Below are 27,180 nucleotides of genomic sequence, written 5' to 3'. Positions count from 1 at the left end.
AAACTGGAAAAGGAGGGTATGTCCTTCAATTGGGGAATGGCTGAACAAACTGTGGTATATGCTGGTGATGGAATATTATATTGTGCTAAAAGGAATAATAAACTGGAGGAGTTCAAGGTTACCTGGAAAGACCTCCAGGGGCTGATGTAGAGTGAAAGGAGCAGAGTCAGAAGAACACTGTACACAGAGACTGATATACTATGGTAAAATCGAATGTAATGGACTTCTGTACTAGCAGCAATGCAATGACACAAGACAGCTCTGAGGGATTTATGGTAAAGATGCTACCCACATTCAGAGGAAGATCTGCAGGAGAGGAAACATAGAAGATAAACAACTGCTTGAACGCATGGGCTGCGGAGGACATGACTGGGGATGTGGACTCGAAACTACCACACCAATGCAACTAACAACAATATGGAAATGGGCCCTGAACAAGGACACATGTTACAACCTGTGGAAATGTGCATCGGCCGTGGGTGGGGGGAGAGTGGGTGGGGGGGGAGTGAAGGGGCGAAGTAGGGGCATAAAGTATGTAAACAGGTTAAAAATGAATATTAATAAATGTTTTAAAAAAAGGTAAATTTAAAAAAGTGTTTGGTATCTATGATATATAAACAATAAATATGTATATACCTTATAGTCATTCCCTGACAGGTAAAAGGTTAAAGAACATGAACAAACGATTCTCAAAAAAAGAACTGTAAATTATTCATAACCATTTTAAGGAATGATCTAAATTACTATTAATAAGAGAAATGCAAATCAAAATAAACTTGGGGTTTTACCTCGTAACTGATAAATTGGTGGAAAATGTCCAAAATAGCCACTGTAACAGTCAATGTAGAGGGGTTATATAGAATGATAGGTACATTACCACATTGTTTGGTAGAGCTATGAAATGTGTATAATTTGGAGAGTATTTCAGAATTATGCAAATAAAAAGGCCTCCTCTCTGAGGAGGTTTTGTGGGTGCAACTCAGGGTCCTCCCTGCCAGGCTGAGCCCTGAGCCCAGCACTGGAGCAATACTTAGTGTGATAGGCTAGACATCTTCTCTATCCTCTTTTTGCATTTTTCTACTTTCACTCTTTCTACCTCTTAGTAAATAGCTATTAAAAGTAATTTTGACTTGAGCTATATAATATTTTAAATCAGTGACCACCATATTATTTTAGAATTCTCACATATTTAGTCAATTCCTTAATTTAATTCCTTACAGCATTTAGGGGTCTTATAGAAGGGATTCTTATATTACATAGGTAATATTAAACGTTCTGTTATAGTTGAAAAAAAAAAACTCCACTATCCCTGGTGTCAGAGGAACAGAGTCCAAAATGTGTTGCCCCCTGGTATCTTTGTGACTTTGGCCACATCATTCCATCTTCTCTTAAGTTCATTCTTCTCATATGTAAAATTACTAAGTCTATGATCTTCTAATTCTTCTAAGATCCACTTCAAATAAAATTTCTAATTCTAGAAGGTTTAAGTCCAATACTGACATCTTGCTAATACATTGTAGTGAATTTGGTAAAAACTCAATTAACTTTTATTTTCCCTGAAGTTGCACCTGCATAAAGTCTCTGATTACAAGCTATGTTTACACAGGTGCAATCACCTTTAGTTTGGGGCAAAAATGAACAAAATTTCAAATTAACCAAGTAATTATATCTCTGTAGAGCTGCGTAAAGTGGATACACAAAGATATATTCCATTAAGTTGACTATAAAATCAGTGTAAATTGAGCCCTGTTTCACTTGTGGTCATCCCTTATAAAAAAGGAAATTTACTTTAGGATCAGTAGGAGTAAGAGGTATTTGACAAATATGACAAATATGACATATTAAAATAAGCAATGTAGGGAAAAAACAGGGAGCATATGGCAGGATCAATTAATACAGAACAAAGTCTATCTGTCTACACACACACACACACACATCATGGAGTGGAAATATGGGCTCATACATAGTTTAGTTAGGTAAATTCATGATTCATGTTGAGTTCGATAACAGAATCCATTGATAAATGGAATCACTGATTGATACCACTGACATGGATGACTGCTGGTGGAATGTCATAGGTTCTGTCATTGGTCTTTTTCTACTTAACATTTTCATTGGTGGCCTAGATGGAGGAATAAATTGATTGACCGATGATATGCTTGGCAACTGTGTGAATGAAATCATGTTGGTGGGGGGAGCTAATAATATTCAGGATGATAAAATGGAAGAATTTTAAATTTTATTTTAATTAAATGCAGAATCTACCAAATAAAGTAAATTTCTTCTTCAGGAAGCATGCCAAGATCTAGCAATAGCTTTGAGTGTAGGACCACAGTAGAATAGAATTTAGTTTGCAAATTTGATGATGGAAAAGTAAATTTTATAATTATCCTGTGCAAATGTAATTTATACACAAAACAGAAACTCAGTAATCTCAACTTTCTAGCAAGATAGATGTTAAACTCTGAGTAATAAAATTTCACTAAAGTGCGTCATAAAATCAAAACATAAATTGTTCTTAATATCTCCAACAAAAGAACCATTATATTAATATTAAGTGAATGCTTAAAAGCACTTAAATCAAGATGATGCATAAGCCATTTATGTTCAAGGTATGCTAGTTCATTTTCCAAGAAGGAAAGCAACTATAAAAAGATTTTTTAATATACATTGTTAAAAATAAAGAAATAACAAACCTCAAAACACTGTATTGTACCACAATACAACTGGTTATTAAGTGGCAACATCACATAACATCCAGACCATAATGTAAGACAACAGAATGCAAACTCAGTATTCTGAGGTGATGTATAATCACTAAAACAAACCTGGGCTTGATTTATTTTACTCTAGGAAAATGTAAATAGAGCAGGTGATGTGTTTTTATAAAGATACACTGCAAATATAAACCCTGAAACTTTAGTCAACAGTGTGCTCAATAATCAGAGGGAAGAGAAGCACTTCATTGTGGAGTATTTTTTCATACATAAAGTATTTGTTTTTTTTTAACTATAAGCACTGTAAACTCTTTAACAGTTCACTACAAATTCTTTTAGGGAAGGAGGGAAGAGTAAGAAGTGCGTGTGTATATGGATGTGTGTGTTTGTGGGTTTGTAATAAACAAATCATCAATTATATTAAAATCTTCTATATGAAAATATTGGCACTGTTATTAAACATTTTAATTGAATTTAATGTTAATATCCATTTCAATGCTGGAAATAAAATTTCAAAATCTCTAGGTGCACTTGGTCTAGATGATTTCTGAAGTTCCTTCAAGACAAAAATTCTACATTACTTTGAATTAAATCTGTACCTGAAAGGTGAAGGATGAATAAAACATTTTTTATATTCTAAGATAATAGGATACTAAAGGATATAGGATGTATATAATACTATACCCATATATTCTGCTATTTAGTGACTACCCCACTTGCATTTATTTTTGCTTGCTTTCTCTAAGCCTAGAATGTTCTCCCTCACCTCCATCTCCTAACTTTCTTCTAACATCTAACATTTAGTGAGCTAAAATCCCATGCTGTCCAAGAAACCTTTTCCAATCCACCTTAATGATAGAGCCTTCTTTTGGTTGATTATCTCCCATTTATTTTATATGTATCTTGTTTGTACACAGGTGTTTGCATTTCTCTCCGCAGTTAGACTGAGACTTGAGAGCATGGATTTTTTGTTTTTGTTTTGGGTTTTCTTTGCAACTCCAGTGTTTAATTAACAAAGTGTTAAAGAAAGCACAAAGAAAGCATTTAATAAATGTGTTGATCTGACTTGACTTGCTCAGGTCACACAAGCTAAGTACTTGAAGAAAGATTTTGACAGAGGTCTTCTTGTTCCCCAGCACTTTATATATGATATGCCACCAAGTGACCTCCAAGAGAACCTGGGTTCTAGTACTGGCTCTGCTATGTTAGCTATTTGAACAGACAAGATATGTGACCTCTTTAGGCTACAGTCTCTTCATCCATAAAATTTTAGGAGTGAAATGCATAATTTCTATGTTTCTATAATCTAATAATCCTAGTTGTCTGGTTAATTACTATTTGGATTAGTCAAACACCTTGGAAGGAGTGTCAGGCATAATCCCAGTCTGTTCCCTTTTAAACTCTGATTAGCCAAGAACACTGGTAATGACAGCTCCATATACAGTAGCTGTCAGGGCCTATTGCTATCAAAGTCATATCACTGTATAACATACACCTGCTATTTTGTCTTTGTTTTAACAGCAAAATGGCTTTTAAAAAAGGTAGAAAAGGATTATACTATAAATCTGGCTGTTCTTTGGTAGTTAGGACTTTTTTCTATAATAAAGTAAAAATACTGTATCTTGACCCTGACTTTACTTTTAGTAGAGGTAACTCTTATGCTAACTTGGAATTCCTACAATTTCTTTTAGGGTCATTTCTGCTTTCAACTTGGGTAACAGGAAAGGTTTTTGGACAGTGTAAAACATATTTTTAATAGAATTTATGTGAAAGCTGCCATGGCTGCATCTATTAGGAAAGAAAGTGTTATGAATATTCAGAACACATCATAGAACTCTGCATTTGGAAATGACTGCCAAAGGAGAGGGGGTATAAAACATAGGAGAGTAATGATAATCTAGCCTTGCATAACAATAATCTAGCCATTTTCTTATATCCAATACCATATGAAAAAAAGTTATATAATCTTTCTTTTGGTGGGTAGGCTAGAAAAATTAATAAGGCACAGGAAAGGCAGAAGTACATCTTTCCACTCAAAACTGAACTGAAAAGTTTAGTTTTCTTAATTATGGAGAAGAAAAGTCTTTACTATGTATTTTAGGGTAAAGAGTTTGAAACTATTTAGTGTTTAAGAAATGTGATATTGTAATTTAACTCATTCCATGGAAGCTTCAAGATTCACATGCCAAACAAACTTTTAAAGAAATATGCAAGGGTTTTTCATGACATCAGGTTCTGTAGAGAACACTAATATTTGACACTTACTGAGTTATTTAGTGTCATCAAAGTGCAGAGAATAATCCTTCCTTTATAGAGTTATAATTACTGTTGACAAAATTTTAATTTAACTTTTCGAATGATTTATGTTGAAAAATGGGAGGCAACCAATATATAGTTCAGTATCAAAGTATTAACACTGACAGAAAGCAAGGTTGATAAATGAAGGTCCAATTCTGGCACAGGAGTCTATCTTTATTGTAGTCACAGGGTACTGAGTATGTGCTGGAGGGAATCATTTGGCTCTCAGTCAGTCAATAGGTGTATTAAACAGTCACAGTAGGAAATTTGACTGGCATAGAAAAGAGGTTTTGGATATGAAATGCAATAAATGATAGACTAAATAAGTCATAAATTCAATCATTTCTAGCTGGGAGTAGGAAGACTAAATAGAATCTTCATAGTTCAAAAAATTCCAATGAAATCCAGCTTTCAATGACATGTAGTGTTTCAACTTGCCCAATCCTTTACACATAAAAAAGTTTGTGAAACCTTTCCACCCACTGGGACTTTCATTCATGAATGAGTCAGCCAGGTTCCTGGAAACATTTCTTTAGGTACTTCCTATTTGGAGGGACTCTCTGCTCCCAAATACTGTTACAAATGTAGAAATACATAGGATTACAAATTAGGAGTTATTTTAGAGATCATCTAATCCATCTATTCTTTTAAGATGAGAAGACTGAAGCCCAGAAAAGGAGGAGAGGGGGAACTTCCCAAGGACAAATACTACAGTTGAAAAGTGGCATAGCTGACATTAAATCAAATTTTAAACACAATTAGCTCTTAGGAAAGACATTTCTAAAATGACATAGTAAAATAATACCTACAGAACACTATTCCCCCCCAATAACTTAAGGCACACTCTTCTTCAAATATACACAGTATTGGGATAATGGGTGCAAATTTGAAGTAAAATGGTAATGACACACACACATAAAAAACACATTGGCCAAAGCACTATACAACTCAACAGGGCATTGAGAGTGTTGACTTGGAATCTAGAAACCCCCAAACTTGTAGCCTAATGAGATCAGATGACCCCCCTCCCCAGTTAGACTGAAGGTGAGCCCAACTAACAATAGACCTTAAAGAAGTTTAAGTAGAGATAGAGCTAATACCATCATCAAGGTGTTAAGTATCTCTTTTTATCCCAATGGTTTCTCCCCATAGGCCAAAGTCCTTTCCCAAGGTAGCCCAGTCCTTTGGCTGGATAGTTCCCTTTTGGGTTCATTGTAAAGCTTCAGCTTCTCACTGTTATTCCTGTCTAGGACTCCTTGTTTTCTTTGTTACCATTATAAAGTCAATCAACTATACTCTCATTCTCAGTCCTCAGTTCCCCTAAAAGGGTATATAAGTTCCCCAAATTCTTTTGTTCTTTGGAATTGTAATCTCCTTCAATGGCCCTCCTAGGAGTTCAGTGACCAGAGCTGCCAGAGTTGGGGGACTCTATGAGGATTTGTAGCACACAGCTCTTCAAGGAGGCCTAATTTAGTGCTGAATTCTTCTCCATAATTAAAGAGTGGTTTTTCTGACTATTTAATAGTTCTGTGCTTTTTTCCAGTTTAACAAGAGCTTCCCCAAGATGAGCTGCTCAGTTGGGCGCCTGATTATTACCTGAAGAGTAACTCTCAAATGCCAGAGCTAACTATCTCCTAAGAATGTATACTGGGCATGGAATTGCTTGTCAGTTCCAGGAACATAAATCATGTAACCATGGAAAAATACTTTAAAATAGATAGACAAATGCATACATACATACATACATACATACATACAAGAATTTATACTGGGCTCTCTTTGTTGCTGCCAGAGGTTCTATTTCTTTAAAGTTGCTTCTAACAAGATGCAACTGTTCTTCTATACCTGACTATCTGTTATGTGTTTCTGCAAAATGGGAATAATCATAGCACTACCTGCTGTGGTTGTTGTAAGGATCAAATGAGACAATATTTGTAAAGTGCTTACCACAGTGCTTAAGCACATAGTAGGTGCTTAATCTTGAGCTGGTTTCCACAAAAACTAAGGAATGGGATTTTTTCCTTTCAGTGAGCTTGTTAGTAGAAGGTTTTGGGGTAGGGATGGAACATTGAGGATGTTACGTTGTGGCATGGGCATTGTACCCAAAACTATACAACTGCTTCAGGCAAACTATAAGCAAGGAAATTCCTTTGCTCCCTTCTGTCCTTGTGACTCCCAACCCAATAATATCTGATAACTTCTATAAGACCCTGAGAGAATTATCATCCTTGGACCCTTGGACATAGAGATGCACCTCCAGGCTACATCTCGATACCATCAGACTATCTCAGACATCCATCTGTCCCCTTGTAACAAATAAAATTAATATAAAAGGATAGATATAGAAATAGATATAGATATAGATATAGATATAGATATAGATATAGATATAGATATAGATATAGATATAGATATTAGGGTTTTATTTAAAGCCATATTGATAATGAAAAAAACCACGCGCCTGCTAAGATCTAATTCAAATGCCCTGCCATGCTTTCTCCCTGGCTGCTTCATAGGAAAGAGAGTGTAACAATCAAGTCCTGAATCTTTATACCTCTGTCTACATAATCACACTTCCTGTCTATCTCTTTACCCAAGAAGAATCATGGGAAATGTAGTTTTGAAAGAGTCCTAAATGTCCACAGGAAGTTTAGACCAGGGACCTCAAAATAAGTTCAAGGATCATCAAATTTCCAATATCACACCCTAAACTATGAGGGTCTTCAGGCAGACTCCAGTTAGATGACCAAACCCCTCCAACGAATGCCTGAGTGTTTACCACTCTGGAATCATGTCATCATCATGATACAGCATTATGCCCCCACTGTTATAAAGAGTATATAATTCCCAGAATTGATGGATTCTGGGAGCAGCCTTTTATCTTACTGTTCCACCTATACTATCCTCCTCGCCATTCTCAACATTACTCCTAAATTAATAAATTTCTTTTTATTTTTAAGCTAAATTTTGGAGTCTTGCATTCTTGCAAAGGTATCCTTCCTGAACCGCAGGGCTTCACCTCTAGTACCCCACAACAATTGAAACTAAAGATGTTATTGATAAGCTAAAGCTGTTATATTGAAACTATTTTTGTGGATAGATGCCAAGCTGTTAGGAGTTAACTATTATGCAGGCAGTTGATAAAAGCCCTGAAACAGTTTGGTACAACCCTTATTTATTTATAGTAGAGGTGGAATAGTAAACAGAAGGATAGAAACTGAAGAGTATATATCTTATCTTTTAATTACTATGCCTATAAATCAAAATGGAGAATATAGTTCTTAGATTATATTACTATGCCTATATAATACCTTATACTAAATCTCTAATAAACCTTAAGCTAAAATCTTGCTTGCCAGAACAGGCCTCAACTAAGCTACTCTGACTAAAGAAGATAATTTCTCTATCTACCTTTCTTAAACTAAATTAATAAATCTTTCTTCTTTCAACCTATTTAACTCCTTATCTGAAAACCAAAAGCTGCCAGAAACCAACTGTCAGAGAGACCTCTTGACAGAGAGTGAACCTGAACAGCTCTGAACTCCTCTCAACTCCAAATGGTTAACCTGCCTCTCACAGGGAAGAGACAGTCCGGCTGCTCAGTCTGTTCTAAAAAGAAAAGACCTCTCAGTCACTGCCTTCTTCCCAACTAGGTTATCAAAGATCAAACTCTAAAATCTTCACTGCCAGTTTCTCCTGATAGAGAACCAGCACCTCCTAACTCTTCTCAGACAAAAGCCAGAGTAAAGTTGAGTTCCTAACTGACTCCCTTCACTGGTTTTATGGTTTTCTATTAAAGGGCTGGAAACAAGATCTGTCTGTTCTTTCTTCTTAAAGTGGACATCAGAGCTGTCTGTGTCTGCCTCTTATAGAGACAGCGTACAAATTAAATACTTCCTCTGACCTAAAACTTCTGCTCCTAATGAGAGAGAATGAAAATATGAGATTTCTTCTAACAAGGGAAAGTGGTCCTGGCCTCAATCACTCAAATTTCAGTTCTCCAGTGCTTAGCCCTCCAATGACAGAGACCATTAAATACTACAGCCAGATGGCAAAGAGATACCAAAATGGCACAGTGGAGAGACTATTGGAATCAGGAAGACATTGTTTAAATCCTGCCTCAAACAATTACCAGTTTTGATTCTGGGCAAGTCACTTAACCTCTCAGTCTCATTTTCCTTGTTTATACAATAGAGATAATAATGGAACCTACCTGACAGAGGTATAAAATGCTCATTGTTAGGAAAAATGATACTTCATTAGGAAATCTTTTGGCTTCTAAAGACCATGAGAACTGAGAGGCAAAACTCCATCTCCCAGTGAAAATATGGGTTAAACAGCAGTTAAGGTATAAAAATAATGTGTTGAATTTTATAGTTTAGGCATCTAGATATTATTTCCAAAACTAGAACAGATTTAGTTCATGGGAAATCTTCTTACATTTGATATACTTTCTGATAGGTGTAAATCAAGGATGAACATAAAATCAAATTCATAGTCTTAGTTGAGAATTGTATTACATTTCAAATAAAACAAAGTCATACCTGGAAGAAATCTTATAGATGGGAAAAGGAATAAGCATGTCATCTCATTTGATCCTCACAAAAAACCCTATGAAGTAGATCCTGTTATCCTGATTTTACAGTTGAGGAAACTGAGGCAAACAGAAGTTAAAGTGATTTGCGTGGGTTACAGAGGCAGTTAAAAAGGTATGAGGCCAAATTAAAACTCAGTTCTTCCAAATTCTTGGCCCAGTGTTCTGTCCACTGTGCTATCTAGCTCCCTATATTTGTATATAGTAGAAAGAATGCTATTTACATTGCCAGTTTCTTACTACAACACTTGTTGGATAGTATTGAAAGCAGACTGTTGGTTAAATTTCTATATTTTTCTTCTGTTGGGATTTGCTTGGGCTTACAGATGTTATTAATAAAAATGCCTAATAATAATATTATTCAAGGCTACCAAAGGAGGATAGTCATTACTGTAGTCTAGGTATACTACATAAAATCAAGACCAATAGACCCTAAATCCTTGCCTTTCAAGAAATTCTCTAAAACTGCATCTATAACACACAATGTGGAAGGATTAAATATTGTTGGGATAACACTGTCATTTTAGATTTAAAAAATAAAAGTAGAGGAAAAGCAAAATAAGTAAAACAGACATCAAAAAATATTTCTTATGACAGGAAATGAAAAATCTCCTAAAAGAGACAGTATTATTTTCAGAAATTTGAAGGCCATGTGTAAATCTGGATTAGCAATATTAAGAACATAAAATACTGGGTAATTCAGTCTAAGAGAGAGGGTGAAATAAAGAAAATGTTACAATAATTATTATTCATCAAACATTACTCAATATTAATTATTCTCTCCCTAGAAAGCTGGTTTTTGTCTATTGAGAATTATTTCCCATAGTGAAAGATGATATTTTTAAAAACTGTTAATAACATGTTGACATTAATAATTGCTCACTTTAAAAAATTATTAGTTAAAAATCATTAGCACTGTGTAAATATGTTAACTTTCCATTACCACAAATATAGCTGTTGAATGTTTTACTCTATGTACTTTATATTCTCAGAGCCTAGCACTTTGAAGACAATTAAGAATACTAGTGGACTGGGGGGCAGCTGGGTAGCTCAGTGGATTGAGAGTCAGGCCTAGAGACCTAAGGTCCTAAGTTCAAATCTGACCTCAGACACTTCCCAGCTGTGTGACCCTGGGCAAGTCACTTGACCCCCATTGCCCACCCTTACCACTCTTCCACCTAGGAGCCAATACACAGAAGTTAAGGGTTAAAAAAAAAAAAAAGAATACTAGTGGCCTAACCAAAATTTTTTGCTAACCTCTTTTATCTTCTTTCACCCTGTACATATGCAGATCCCCTATACATATGCAGATCCTCTATAAAAATACAAAGTTCTCAAGTACACCAGCACAGATATCAGTGAGATCTTCAAAGAGCCTCAAAGAACTCTTGTTGGAGAGGGCAAGAAAGGAGTTCTATTCACATAGCAGTTAGAGACTTAACTGACCTATGAAATCTACAGGACATTTAGAAGACTAATTCTATGTATTTACAGTCAGAAGATATAACTTGAGATTTCAGTTTTACCAATTATTATTATTTTGACAAGTCAACTTCTCTGAGGCTTAGTTTCCTCATAAAGAAAATAAGAATGCTACTCCTGGTGCTACTTATCTGACAGGGTCTGTGTGAGAAAAAAAATGTCACTATCTCCTCCTTCACCCTTGTCTCACATGATGAAGCACCTTTACTCCTTCCCAAATCTACTGATTCAAGGGATCCTATTCTATGTCCTATATAACTGACTGTCTCCTCTGTTATCCCTACTCTGTCATTTTTTTTAATCTCTCCTTTTCTACTGGCTCATTTCCTACAAATGTACTCATGTGACTCATTTACTCTTTCCATCATTTCTAACTACTGTCCTATTTTTTTCTGTCCTTTGTAACTTAAATATCATTTACCAAAGATGCCTCTTATTGTCTCTCCTCTCACTCTTCTTATTCCCTTACATCTGGCTTCTGACTACTCTCTCCAAAGTTACTCATGATCTCTTAGTTGCCAAATCCAATGTCCTTTTCTCATTCCTCATTCTCCTTAATCTCTCTGTAGCATTTGATAGTATTGATCACTCTCTCCTCTCTAGGTTACTTCCTTCTTTCTAGGTTTTCAGAATCCTCATTTTCCTCCTACCTATCTGACCACTCCTCTGTTTCCATTGCTGGATCTTCTTCCAGATCGTGCCCTTTAAACTTAGGTGTTCTTCAGGTTTTTGTCTTGGGTCCTCTTCTCTTCTCCCTATATACTATTTTATTTAGTGATTTTATCAGCTCCTATGGATTTAACTAATATCTATATGCTGATGATTCTCAAATCTACCAGTTGCCTCAATCTTTGCTGACCTCCACTCTCACTTCTCCAATTGCCTTTTCAGACATCTCCAAATGGATGTCCAGTAGACATTTTAAATTTAATATAACCAAACCAGAACTCATTATCTGTTTATCTAAGTTCTCTTTTCCTCCCACCTTCTGTATTACTGTAAAAGGCAACACCATCCTTGCAATCCTTCAGGCTCACAATCTAGGAATCATCCTCTCACTTCCTATATCCAATCTGTTGCCAAAGTTTGTCATCTCCACCTATGTAACATCTCTCCTACATTCCCCCTTCTCTCCTGTGACACTGCTGCTGCCACCACCACAGGGCAGGTCTTTATCACCTCATGTTGTACAGTAGTAGCCTGCTTATGGGTCTGCCTACCTCAAGTCTTTCCCAGTTCTGATCTCCACTCACCCACTCAAGTAATTTTCCTAAAGAGCAAATCTGATCAACTCCAAGGCTTCTTAATTGCCCCCAGGATCAAATACAAAATGCTTTGTTTGGCATTCAAAGCTCTATTACTTAGCTCCCCTTTAACCTTTTAAGTCTTCTTATACTTTAATAGCTAACACTTATCTTCAATCTAGTGATGCTGGCTTTGCTTGTCTCTGGGCATTCTTTCTGGCTGTCCTCTAGGTCTGGAATTCTCTTCTCAGCTGTGATCACTGACCTTTCTGGCTTCCTTTAATTCCCAACTAAACTCTCACTATCTATACAAAGCTTCCCTAACCTCCCTTAATTCTAGTGCTTTCCCTATAATAAATATTTCCTATTTATTTCTATGATATAGCTTGTTTTGTATTTTGTATTTGTATAGTGGCTCACCCATTAGATTCACTGAAGGCAAGAACTGCTTTTCCCCCCTATTTTTGTATCCCTAGGATTTAGCATAATGCCTGGTACATAGATGACAAAAAATATTTATCGATTGATTGAAAATATAAATGTTACATATTTTTAATGTTGTCATAATAGATGCTTGTTAATTGTTGAATGGATGAACAAATGAATTAAAAGGTAAAATTATCCCTATATAATTTTATAATGTAAAGAGTTATAATTATTCTAACCTTTTAGTTTTTTTAGTGTAAGTATAAAATTGCCCTTCCATAAATGTTTAATAATATCTTTTTGATCTTTACCCCAAGACATCAGGAAAAAATTTCTACATACCTAATCTACCAAGTATAGGTCTTATAATCAGAAATTACCCAACAAAATAAATGACATTTGGCCTAACTTTCCTTTATCTCTAATAATCCTACAATATAAGATTAATAATTTATAAAGCATTATGAAATTATAAAGTTCTTTGGAAATGATAAATTTTAATTGGATAGTTAAATATTTAAATTAAGTATTTAGGTGAAGTTAATTTTACAAATAAATCAAACAGGAAGTTACATCAAATGGCCACATGCCTGAAACTCTGATTAAATGAGCAAAAGTTATTGAGAGTACACTCTGTAATAGGTCTTCTCATTTTGGGTTAATATTCAACTCCCCAAAATAAAATGAACAAATATCATATTTACAGTTTTAAAAGCTATATTTGGAGAGGTCCCTGGGATGTTAATGAGATGACAGACTTGAATGATGGAGTCTGTCTGGACTGCTCTCTCCTATCACCTTTACTGAGAGAGCAAAGAGTATTCTCTGTGTGAAGGTGTACCAACAGAGAATGGGCAAGTGATGGTAGCCTGGTAAGGGTTTCTTCTTGGAGATAATGAGGATAGGTCCCTAGGCTTGGCAAGTCTAAAGAATCCCCTTTTAGTCAGACCACCTTGCCAGGTCAAAGCTGCACTGCAAGGGGGTTTGGCTGTTGGAGCCAAGGCCTGAGCTGGTAGCCCTTTCCTCTCCCTCTTGTTCCCTCTGTTTCCCTTCATCAAGGATATCACACTCTGACTGCTTTCTCAAGTTATTTATTGATATTAATAATATGTAAGAGATGGGAGAGAAGGTAGGGGTAGAAGGGGGTCCCTAATCTAGCCCAATGACAAGATTCTTCCGTCACTGGGAATTTTCCTTCCTTCCTTTATCACTATATCTTACGAAGCTAAAAACTAATTAATCATGAAATCAGAGGTCTCTGTTACAAGGCAGCCTAGACTGAGAGTCTCCTCATTTGGCTTCAGCCTGGGGGGGTGAAGGGGGAGTGAGGAGGAGGAGTTTGTTGATCCTCCAGGCACTGGTATATCCAGGAACTCTTTCTCAATGATGTTTGAAGAATTCAGGAACAACACAGGTCTTCCAGGTATCCAACTGTCCAAGGAAAACCTTTGGATGGCCTTCACTTGATCTTGAGGTAGGCAAGAGTCTTCCTCTCTCCTCCAAGCTCCAAGATTGAAGCCCCTCCTAGGGGTTCTTTCCTTCCCACAATCCTTTGCTTCTGGCTCAACCATCTGCTCTGTCACTCACTCTGCTGCAAACATTCCAAAAACTGCATTTTTACAAAACTGTCCTTACACAGTGCTTTACTGATGTTTCTGAGAGACTAAATGTAGTCCTAGAGACAGTTTATCCAATGAATGAAGACCAATCTAAGGAAGTATGGAAGATCTAGACAGCAATCTGGCTGCTGGATGAGGAATTCTTTGGCTATGGCCACCTATGTAACTAAGAAACAAAATATATAATAGCTGTGGGGGAAACTGCACAGAGATGGTTTGGAATGCTGGGAGAAGAATGGATTGACAGCAAAGGCAGTTGGAGGGGGAAGGAAGAGAGACCTCTGGGAGAGGACAGTTAGGCTGGGGTCTGTCCCTGACCAGGGGAGAGTAAAAGGGAGCTAGCTCTCTGCCTCTCAAGGAAAGAAAACATCTATTCCTGGAATTTTTCCTTTGTCTTAATACCTGTGGATTGTGCTACCAGAGGAAAAAAGATTTAGGAGCTGGCTGAACTGAAAGCCTGTCTTGAGGGGTAACAACCTGGAGAGACAGGCTAAGGCAGGCTCGAAGATCAAGATCTCCGCTTTGCTTGCTGACTACTGCTAAAGACTGACTCAAGCAAATCTAGCATAGTTATAGCATAGGAGAGCAAGGAGGAAACCTCCATAAGTCTGTGAGTCCCATGCTCAGATCTGAGAGAGACTAGAAACCACTCTGCGCTTTAGGTTTAGGGTAAATCCTAATTCCCTTCATCTTGATCCCTTTCCTTTTGAACTTGTTATTAAATTGCCTTCAGTTAATATAATGCAGTCAGAATCAATCGGGGTAGGGGTGAAAGGGGCTGGAAGAGAGAAAAGGTTCCTTAGGGGAGGGGAGAAGGCTCCAAGTAACCTCAAGTTTAGCCGAATCTTGAAGTGCCCTACATTGCCTCCTCCCACACAGGGGGCTGCATAGGAGACATCAAGGAAGTTTAGGCATTAAGCAAAGACCTGAACAAAAGCCAATCTTCAATTCCTTCTGTGTCTTTATCCTGGGCAGACCTCTGCTCCCCATCTTCTTAAACCTTACTCTGTCCGGACTGTAAGGCAGAGATGCAATCAGGGCATTTATCCTCGCAAAACCTAACTGTAGGACTTCTGGCAGTTGACCAGCCCTAGAACTCTGACAAAATTCAGTTGGTCCCAGAAGCTTGTGGAGAGTGGAGGGGCGAACTGGGCTCTGCCTTCCGGCTGAAACCTTGCCTTGAATATGTGCTTTTGTCCTTGACATTTTGGAGCTTAGCTAACTTCTCTGGACCTTCCCTGACCTTCCCTATTTCATTCCCTTATTATCTTCCTGATTTTCCTGTGGGCTTTGGGAGAAGGGTGGATTTTTGGATTGCAGCAATGAGACTTTGAGGATTTAGTTCCCCATAAACAAGTAGGGCTTACCCTTGAAACAAACTATCCCTTGCTTCATTGTTTCAATACTCCCTAACCTCAAGGGCAGCCAAACTTCCCTGGCTCTCTCTCAGTCCAAGCCATTCCTGTGACCCTCCCCCATCTTGAGCTTCTCCCTAGCAGCTATTAGGGAACCCTGAACTCCTCTCTCCTTGATAATCAACCCTGAAACTTTAATAAACCCCATTGTTACCTATTCAAACCCTTTGCTAAATCACTGGCTCAATGATAAGTGAGAGTTGAAAGGGTGGGGAAGGAATTTATTCTCCTTACTTTCCTGAGAGAAGGTAGAGGAGTCCATCTTGGGAGGAAGTAATTGTCTCTATACTTCCTCCTGGAAACCCTTCAGTTTCATTGACAGGGAGGAGCCTTGGGGCTCCTCTTTGTGGATTTGAGAAACTGACTAGAAAGCCCTCTAGTCAGATTCAAACCACTTCTGACTGGCCCTAAACTTTGTGTCTGTAGAAATACCATTTTCCCTGGAAGAGTCCAGCCTTCCTTCCCCAGCAACCTCTGTCTCTAGTCTGAGGGTCTCCCTGTTGTAGCTGCCTCCCCTAATTACCTCAGCATATCCCTAACTGTTCATTATACTGCCTTGTCCTCTATTTCCCTAAAGTCAGCCATTCCCTTACATCTCTCCTTACCACCTCAATCCACTATTGCACCCTCCTTTCCCACCAAAGAACCAAAACCCCCTATTTACCTTTTCTTTATTCCCTAATTTTACCTTTTCTTTATTTACATTTTTATTATAGGACAGAGAGGGAACCGTCATAGCCTCTCTGTCAATTAAAAGGGGTTTCTCTCCTGAGGTCGACCAGTCAAACCCCTCTTGACTAGAATCAACCAACATCTCCTAGGAGGTTCCCCTTTTATATTAGAAACAACAATAGAAAGCTATTCGGTCTAGCTCTATAGTCTATACTAAAGGGCTAGCCAGGCAGGGAGAGGCCATCAGTTCCCTGCTCAGTAAGTTAGGGTTTCTCTGAGGGTTAGCTAATCAACACTCTTGGCTAACCACAGTAATGCCAACTCGGGGTTTTCCTTTCTGAATTTATCCTTTGTAAGAGAGTTTGTATATGATACCTGTTGTAGCCAAAAAGCCGAGACTCATAACTAACATAGTCATACCCTGTTAAGCAGGGGGGTTTTGATAGCCTCATGCTCTGCTCAGCAGGGCGGTTATCTGGAATTCATAGTTCCTGGGACACCACTCCACCCTATAGAGAGCAGCCTTGAACATTAAGAATTACATCCTATGGCACCTGGAAACCTCTATACTCCCATTGTCTAGCTATTATCAGACCCTAGCTAAACCTTAGCCCTTGAAACATATATATATTCCCCTCTTTGAATGCACCATTTGGGATTCTCTTGCTGAGATCCCCCAGCGTGCACTGGCAATAAAGCTTTCTCCTGCTTTGATTGCATTGTCTCGTGTGTTCCTCTGGTGGCCACCCATTTGAACCCTAACATACGTTTCCACTTTAAAAGTGATAGTAGGTGAGTGGTAGAAAAAAAGAAGCAGCTTTCTAAGATTATGATCATTTTTTTATTTTCTAGAAGCATTAATTATTAGTACTTAAAAGGTGAGAACTTTGTCTATTGAGTAGACACACTACTGGAGGATCTAAATAAAATTAAAAGTAACATTTATCCTCTAAGTAGAATAAGATGTTAAATAAAGCAAGTTGCAAAATTAAGAAGGATGCCAAAGAGATTCTCCTTGGAGAAGAAAACAAAAGAATTGGTAAGGTTGGTATTATTGCATATCCAAAAGTAACAATCAGTCATTTTATGAAAAAAAAATTTTTAAGGCCATAATGAAGATAAAGTGTATATGTATATACATTATATAAACAATAAGTACATTGTATAAACAATAAGTCTTTTACATGAGTCAACAAATTAAATAAAGGCAACAAGAAATATTTTAAGCAAAGGCACTTGTGTAATGCAAAGACAAAAGATAGTCCCTGCTCTCAAGGACCTTCCAGTCTAATGGGGAGGCCACATGCAAATAGCTACATACAAACAAGCATTTTACTGGATGAATTGGAGACAAAACATCAAGGGAAGACACTAATATGAAGGGGAATAGAAAAAGGTTTCTTGTACAAGATGAGATTTCAGGTGGGTACATAAAGGAAGTGAAGGTTGTCAGAAAACCAAGATGAGGAGGAAGAAAATTCCAGAATTCATACTCAATGAATAGCAAGGAAGTCTTAGTCACTGGATCAGAGAGTAGATGGTGGGATGTAAGGTATTAGAAGACTAGAACATTAGGAAGAGATCAAGTTATGAAAGGTTTTAAAAGCCGGAAGATTTTATATTAGATCCTGAAAGCAAAAGGAACCTTTTTTGAATGGGAAATTGAATGGGAAAGAGAGGAATGGCATGGTCTTATGACATGGTTTAATTTTTACTTAAGGAAGATTAATTTGAGAGATGATTAAAGGAGAGACGAGTGGTTAGAAACTAAAGTCAAGGTGACTGATCTCGACTAACCACAAGGCTATACAATAGTAAAGGCATACAGTGATGAAGGATACAAGAAATATTATAAAAAGTAGAAATGTAAAGATCTGGCATGAGTTTGGATATGGGAGATAAAAGTGAAGAGTCAAGGATGACACCTAGTTTTTTGAGCCTAAAAAAATATTGTGAGAACAATATATGTATTTAGAGCACCTTTGATGAACGTATGAAAAAGAGAAAAAACTGGCATTTACAATTGGTCTAGAAATGTTCCTCTACATTTACTGCTTCTACCTACTAACCTCCCACTCTTTTCAATCTCCTGCAACTTAAGTTTCCACCTACTTTACTGAAACTGCTTATTTCCCCAGAGTTAACAGTGATCTCTTAACTACTAAATCTAATTTATCCCCATTCTATCAGATTTCTCTTCAGACTCTGACATTGTCAACTCCTCATACTTGGATACTCTCATTTCTTAGCACTGCTCTATCATGGTTAATCTCCAAAGTGCCTATCATTATCCTAGTAAACATGAGTATTCTACAGTGATCTGGTGTAGGCACTATTCTCTTCTTTGATTTTATCAGTTGCCACGGGTTCAATTATTATCACTAAGCAGATGATTTTCAGATCTATACATCCAGACCCAATCTCTCTCCAGAAACCCAGAAAAGCACTGACAAATGACCAATAGATTGCTGGCCATCCTCTAGGCATCTTAAACGCAATATGTCCAAAAAATCATTGTATTTTATCTTCTTCCACTTCACATTTCCACAAATGCATCCTTCCTTCAAACTTTTTTGTGGCTTTTGAGGATATGATCATCCTTCTATGATAATCAAATTCCAGCTCTGACTAGTTTGTCCATAAGACTGCTGCACAACTATTGATTATTCATTTTGATAGAAAAATATCCAAACAAGTTTACTTCATTTGGAAGTGAGTTTTTATTTTTATATTTAAATAAGATCTATCTAACCTCCTGGCAATTCACAGGATCAATGAATTCAGATTTGCCATTACAGTTCATCTAGCTCAATTTCTCTCAAATTTTTGATTAGGTAATGGGGTCAGATGTTAAGTGATATTTCTAAATTCACTTAGGAGGCTACCAAGTAGTAGAGTTAGGATTCAACCTTGATTCTCTGACTCTAAAACCTATATTCTTTACACTACATCAAACTGGTACTTCAAATTAAATCACACTATGAAATCACACTATGAAAAGCTAGCATAGAAAAGAAATGTGTAAATAGTGGATTCTCATTTCATTCCCTTGCTCAATTTCTTTCCACATCCTACACTATATTAAGAAAAATAATTCTTTTTATGGTTAATATATGTAAAGAAGTAACTAAGCAGAGGTAAAGAATTCAAACTTTCCTTAAATTATCTGAGATAATGAGTGCTTGGAAGCATTTCCCTGATAAGTTGGGGTGTGGGTGTTTGGGGGGGGTACAATTGCTTAAAAAATAAAATAAAAAGTCAAGAGCAAAGAAGCAAGTACAGGTATGACTTGATAAAATATATAATGTTCTGGACACATTATATGTATTGAAATTCCCTATAAATAGAACAATATTTGGAATATAAATGGGTAGATTAATATAAATACAACAATAGCTAATGATAATACCCAGCATGTATATAACGTTTTAAGTTCTGCAAAATGTGTTATCTCATTTCATTCTTTTTGCAGTCCTGTGAGTAGTATTATCTCTATTTCACAGCTGAAGAAAATGAGGCTTCTAAGAAGTTAAGTGACTTGGTCAGGGTCACAGACTTTTATGCCTAAACTGGAATTTGAATTTGGGTTTTCCTGACTCTAAGTTTCAAGACCACACCCATTGTGTTAAGTATCCTTTTAACAAGCAAAGTTCCAGCTTTGCCATTAAACTGGCGTGGGAAAGTCACTTTACTCCTGATTTTCAATCATCTTATTTTTACAATGAGGGAATTGGGCCAGATATTCTCCAAAATCTTTTTCTAACAAATATCATTAGATAACTAAGAACTGAAAATATTTTTTAAAAATCATCTTTTTAGGGAACTATATTCTAATGTTGTGAGGAAGATTAGTTAGTAATAGTGTTGGACCACATTTCTAGTTAGATTTAGTAATAGGTACTAACAACAATTAGCGTTATTTCTTAATTCTTAACAATAAAATTATTAAGGATGCTAAGGAATAAATGACTGGTGTTTTTCACTTGTAGATTATGTGTTCATAACATTATATTTCAAGCCATTTAGTTTTGTTAATACAAAGCAAAATAAATAAATTTAAAGGCCAAGGCATAATGTTCCAGCCAGCTTAGTTCTCTCAAAAATCATGAAAATTAGGTATACATCTATGTTCAGGTCAAACACAACAATCCTTTAATGAAAAGATGGGCTAAATTCAACATAAAGAGGAAAGGTTATTTTAATTTAATTTAAAATACCCATTCAACAGGACCAGCTGGGTGCCTCAATGGACTGAGAGGCAGGCCTAGAGACAGGAAGTGCTAGGTTCAAATCTGGCCTCAGACACTTCCTAGCTGTGTGACCCTGGGCAAGTCACTTAACCCCTATTGCCTAGCCCTTACTGCTCTTCTGCTTTGGAACCAATACACAGTACTGATTCTAAGACAGAAGGTAAGGGCTTAAAAAATTTTTTTAAATAAATAATAAAATACCCATTCAAGTTTTTAATTAATGCCTAGAAAAGGTATTTCCCACTTAATTTGTGTGTTAAAAGAACCAGTTTGTCATTCCCTATTTTCAATGTTAAAGACAAGTAAAATTGGATTACTCTCCTGCATAGAAAATTCCTTTTGGTAGACACAAAAAATGAGACTGTCATACTAATCAAAAGAAAAAGGCTTTTAAATCTCTATATTTGAAATTTTGTCAATAATAGTATAAACTTAAGCATATATGGTCAGTCTAATAATTTTTCTTTCATGCTTATGAATGGATAATATGTGGATAAGAATAATAAATATAATTTTGTAATTATTCTGATACTCTCAATGTGTACTGATTGTCACATACAAAGCAATTTTTTTCTAGGCAGCATATATATAGGTTCATATTTTTGTACATTAGCCAAGGTTGAACTCATTTGATGTAAAATTATTTAAAGATCAAAGCTTCATTTATGGATCTGTAAATGTACTTTTAAAACTCATATTATTTTATATTTTTTAACATCTTCAAAAATGTCGAGAAAAAATATTCAATTACATACCATAGTCAGTGATTTTACAAGACACCAAATATAGCTCTTTCAGATTTTGTCCTTCTTTTGCAATGACTTCTACACATCTGTCAATAAACACAAAAATAGTGAATTATACGAATGTATTTCATGTTAAATTAATAAAGCTTCGACTACCACCAAATACTAAGAAGTCAGTTTTTAAAGGATGATACAGTCCCTTCTTTTAGTAATCACCCTTCAAGCTATTTCCAGAAAAACTAGTATATTCATTGCTTCATGCATATTCCATTCTCCAGATGTGTAAATTAAACACAATTGTGACTAATGTATCTTCTATATTCTAAGAGCAAAACTAAAAAAGGAACATTAAAATATTTGGTAATATGATAGAACATATAACATTAATCAAGTTATAATAATTCCTTAAGGTACTAGTAGGTGCCAGGTTCTATGGTTATAAGTGGATATAAAAAGAAACTTTCCTTGAAGCTACTTAAAAGGAATTATTTGTCTTTGTCAGAGCACTTAGCACAGTACTTGGGGTACAAGAGGTCAATAAAGTAAATATGAAATATATACATAGTAAATACAAAGTAAATTCTAGGAAATAGGAGAGGATTAGCAGTTAGGCAGATATAGAGATAGCATGCCCCTGACAGGAGGGTAGAGGATATGGGGGCAACTCTGAGCCCAGGCATGATGAGGGAGATGGAATGTTGTAGAAATAATAGGAATAAGTCACATTGGCTGGAACATAAAACTGGAAATAATATGTAATAATAGGAGTAGTAGGAAGTAAATATGCAATAGCAAAAAATGGAAAGATGAGTCTGTATCAGCTTATAAAGACTCTCAGAATGTCAAAACCAGGAGCTTTCCAACAAAGCAACTGTAGGTATATTTATATTTGTAAATTTTTATAGTACAACATATTTCATGCCTTGTTATTTTTTATGAGACTTAAGGTATGTATATACACACAAAAAACCCTAAAATACTGAAATAAAATGATCAGCCTATGTCCAATTATGCAAATAAAGTCAGTTCACTAGGAAACAATGACTTTTCTGTTTTTAAAATTTATTGCTACATTTTGTTTTGACACATTTCCCTGCAGTGACCCACATGAATCCCCTTATGATGTACTTTACTCCTCATTTTTTATTTGCTTATTTTGTCCATTAATTTCCAGACAATGTTACTATGAAAGGAATTTTTGTACTCCCAATACTCTACTCTTTCAAGGACTCTCCGAGATTGAGTTTCATTTAGTATATGTTAGTGGACCAGATTGTTACTTTTCCATAATCCTTTTGCTGCTCTCCTCCTGTATCTAGCTGTGCCTCTTTCCAAGAAATATTATTTTATTCTACCTTTTGTACATTCCCCATATTTGTAGCATCTGTAAACAAAAGGTTGTTATCACCCAGGATGCCTTACCAAAACTCTTGTGGGTTTTCCCTTTATAAACTAAACTTAAGTATGATGAACGAGGCTTGTTGTACACAGTGTGTGGTCCTGGCTTCGAGTCCTTTGATCTGTTCCAATAAAATACCTAAAATTTTCCTGACTCAGTTTCTCTATTTTGACATTACCAAACATTTGTAACCTATAAATTCTTTAATTTAAAAAATTAAAGGAAAATTCATATATAAAATAACATAAAAACCTGATTCAATTACTTTATTTTTCTGAAATTCTGAACATGCTACCTTATTTTCCTTAAATTCCTTGTTAAAAATTTCGCACATATGCATTGAGATATAATCTCTCTTCTGGCTTACTTTAAAATTAATTATTGTAAAAGACTTTTTCTGCCCTCAAAGCTTCACTGAAACTTAAAGAAAACACTTTGAAAACAATTAACAATACCATGTATTTTGTCTGATATTTTATTTTATTTGAAAAGTCATAATACACCCTGCCATATGCATCCTTCACTGTATTAACTTTTATTAATATCTGTTGAACATGGCAAATAAAAAGGGTAAAAGGGGAAAAAAGCCATTAACCTTTTCTACAAAGTAAGGATCAAGTAATTTGATACCTCTATATAATCCATCAAGGATTCATCTGTATCCTTATCTGTCTTTTTAGGTTTTAAATTTGCTTTTTGCTTATTTGGAATCATAGAATCTAAGAACTTTTAAAATGGCAGGAAATTTAAAACAATTTGTTATTGAAGGTCAAACCATTTATAGAAATAATATTTTGATATGAAAACTAAACAGATATAGAAAACTGTAATGATAGGATATTCCAAGTTTTTCGAGATACATATACCCAGAACTTAATTTAATAAAAATGACAAACTGTTCAATTACTTCAGTTCACTGCAATAAATACTCATTAAGAACCTGTCCTTTAAAAGGCAGCTCTGATATGCTAAATATTCCTCTCTATAGATCTCTGAGATCAGTTCACAAAGGGGAGTATAACAAATGATACCCATCCCCAAATGAAAATTATTGTACACATTATATACAGTTCAGAGGTGTCAAATAAGTGGCAAGCCCTTAATACTTCTAAGTGCAGTATTCTGAACCTTTGTTTAACAGGGAAATACTTAACCAAAGAAATAAAAATATAGTAGTGCAAGGATAATGTTAATAAGTGGTTTTCTAAGTCAATATGCAATCGGAGGGGTTCTATTTGAGTTTGATATAACTGAAATAGTGAATAGATCAGTGGTACAAAGAGCTAGGACTAGAATCAGGAAGACCTGAATGTTAAAGTGGCTAGCTGTGTGAACCCAGGCAAGTCACTTAAACTGGTTGCCTCAATTTCCCCCTTATAAAATAGGGAGGATTGTACCTTTCAAGATTGTTAAGAAGATCAAATAAAATAATAATTATAAAGTACTTAGCCAAGTATCTATCACATAGTTAAAGCTATATAAATGTTATTGTTATTATTATTGAGTTATTGTAGTTAAGAATAATATAAATATTTTTAAATCAAAGAGCAATATATAGAAAAAATATTTAGACAAAAAATGCTGTCAAGATTCTATATGAATACTATTCTAGAAAAGTTTTGGGGCTCTTAAGGCTATGTGAAAGAGAAAAATAACAAAGAGATAGCTATTCATTAAAGAGTAGCAGCACCTTTGAGAAAAAAAAGGTAAGAAAAACATAGATTTGGTTTTACAAGAAATTCCTAAGTTCTCTGTTCTGTATAAAATTCAACTATATAATATGATTTACACCTTTCTGTTTAATATGCTGCTGCTGTTGTTCTTTGCTAATAACTATCGCCATTAATACTACTACTATTGACTAGAAATTTATGCAGTGTTGTTGGCAACCAAATATATTAACAAATTTGATTTTCACAATAATTCTGGGAGGCAGGTTATTATTACCCCTATTTTACAGATAAGAAAACTCAAGGAGAGAAAGGCTAAACAATTTTCCTAGGTCACACAACTAATAAATATCTGAGGCAGATTCAAATTCAGGTCCTTCTGATTCTGAATTAAGTACTTTTCAGCTGTTTTTTTTAGTAATAATTAGTAATAATCAGTATGCTGGATGGTACCCTAAAGTTTCCTCCTGAAGTAAACCAATATAAAGAATTTCAGCAAAGGTTTAAGTCAAATACACATTTTTAGATCAAGTGAGCAGAAAAATATAAAGCTTCTGTGGATCTGGATTAAAATCACTTACAAGATCAAAAGAACTGAGTTTTAGTAAACAAGCTATTTTTGAGATGTGCAATTAGAATCAGTGTAGTCGAAACTGTCACTACACTGGGTAGAGATATATACTTTGCTGTTAAACAGAAACAATTAAGATGCATGTGGTGATTTTAGAGAATGCTAAATGATTAGAGGTGGTATAGCTACATTTTCTTTCTGAACAAAATTCTGAACAAAATATTGCAATGTATTTCCAGTAATTATCCAAACCAAGTAAAATTAATTATTGCTACCTAAATAACTCCTTTCTGTTTTGTAAAGGACTTGGATCAAACTCTATTAGAATATTTCCAATGTCATTGCATGTGACACTTGTACAAAAGTTCCATCAGTTTATAAAATGAGAATCATTTTTAACACCAAACTAAAAAACCAGAGAAGGATATAATCACAAAAAGTTACTTCTTCAAGTGACTAAGGCAACCTCTGGTAGATCTGAAGATGAATTTTTAAAATTTTGCATCTTTACTAACTTCCCTAATTACAGCTAATAAAAGGAGCTCTTTCAACATTCAATTATTCTTCTTTATGCATAAATCTTTTAACACTGCATTTGGGATAAAAAGATTAAGTTCTACTGTGGCTACTGAGGTAAATATTTTTACTAATAAAAACCAACATTGATGAAAGGTGGAAGCATGTCATACAATAAAATTGGTTTTTCTATACTTCAATTTTCCTAAATGTAAAATGAGGACTTAGATTAGATGCCTGGTTCAACATTAGAGCTCATTAAGTGGGGTAAGCTCCAAACGTTAGGCCTCAACAAAGAAAAGGCAAGGTATTTGCACAAGCAAATGAAATTGAGAACTGGGTCTTTAGTTTGAGATCAGACTCATAGGAATTCCTTGATCCTTGGACTCTTGCCTAACTTTAAACCTTGTTCATCTGCTCTGCCCTTTGTAATCTAGGTATCTGCATTTACTATCCTATATTTCTGTCTTTAATTTACCTCCTAACTGGTTCCCTCCCAGCTTGGGTGCCCTTGAGAAAATACCTGCAGGTATTCAGGTTATTCCCTAGAGTACTGTAGTAGGGTTGCTACCCTGTCTCCTCCTCCACAGAGCTAAAGGAAGAAAGGTAGACTAGTTAATGGGACTAATTCTTAGTCAACAATCAGTATATATATACTGGGCCCCATACCAGGCAAAACAAGAAAATTAAACAATTCCAGGCCTAAAGGAATGAAAAAGCTAAATGATTATCAAGTGGAGTTCTTTTATGTTCAAATGTTTTACCTACAAAGCACCTTACAGGTCATTTAGTCCAAACTTCTCATTTTAAATATAATACATCTGAAATCTATAGAGGTTAAATTGACTTCACGTAGTTCAAAGAGATAGTAGTAGAAAAAAGACTAAAGTCCATCTCTTTTGTCTGTAATATTCATTACATATAAAAGTGCCACAGTTAAGAAATGTGTTATGGTAATCATACTGATATTTAAAAGGAGCCTTGGACCTCTCATAACCCAATTAAACAACCTTCCCCTAATCAAAGAAATGACAGTGCTGTGATCAAAAGAGAGTAGAAATCTAGAGATCATGTATTACGTTCCAGTTCTGCTGACTAACTGTGTGCCTGAAGATAAATCACTAAGTCTCTCAGTGATTTAGTTTTTTTCATTTATCAAATAAGGAGGAAGATTAATGATTTTTAAGGTTTTTTTCTGGATATAATATTCTATGATTAAGCTTACAAATTACAAATTACACTTAGCAAATTTATACACTACCAAAATTATACTCTCAAAATAGAGGCTCTGTTCATTTCCATTTTGGTGCACAATGACTCAGACAAAAAAATCCCCAAAAGATGCTGAAAAGTATCCCAATATAATATTAGTAATCTTATTTATTTTGATAATATGCTTTTAAAATGCACCTGAATTATAAGACTTGCAAAACAAAAATAGGCTTCTTGTGGGATGTATACCAACCATACAATTGAATATAATTTTAAATTACACATTCATATCTCCTTGAAAACAGATTCTTAATCACCTGATTTATGTGAGGAGTAACAGTTAATGAAT

The 27,180-nt window shown here is 35.4% G+C and overlaps 1 protein-coding gene across 1 annotated transcript in view; it reads right to left on the bottom strand.

Moving 5' to 3' along the window:
* FBXL17 (F-box and leucine rich repeat protein 17) overlaps positions 1-27,180 on the bottom strand; it is a 577,026-nt gene that overhangs the window by 231,076 nt on the left and 318,770 nt on the right. Inside the window, exon 7 of the mRNA XM_044680303.1 lies at positions 21,473-21,549. Coding sequence (XP_044536238.1) covers positions 21,473-21,549 — 77 coding nt within the window. The remainder of the gene's footprint in view (positions 1-21,472; positions 21,550-27,180) is intronic.

Source organism: Gracilinanus agilis, chromosome 1 (assembly GCF_016433145.1).
Source record: "Gracilinanus agilis isolate LMUSP501 chromosome 1, AgileGrace, whole genome shotgun sequence".
In the NCBI taxonomy this organism is placed as follows: Eukaryota; Metazoa; Chordata; class Mammalia; order Didelphimorphia; family Didelphidae; genus Gracilinanus; species Gracilinanus agilis.
Note: the sequence above shows the minus strand (reverse complement) of the source record. Positions and strands in the feature narration are given on the sequence as shown.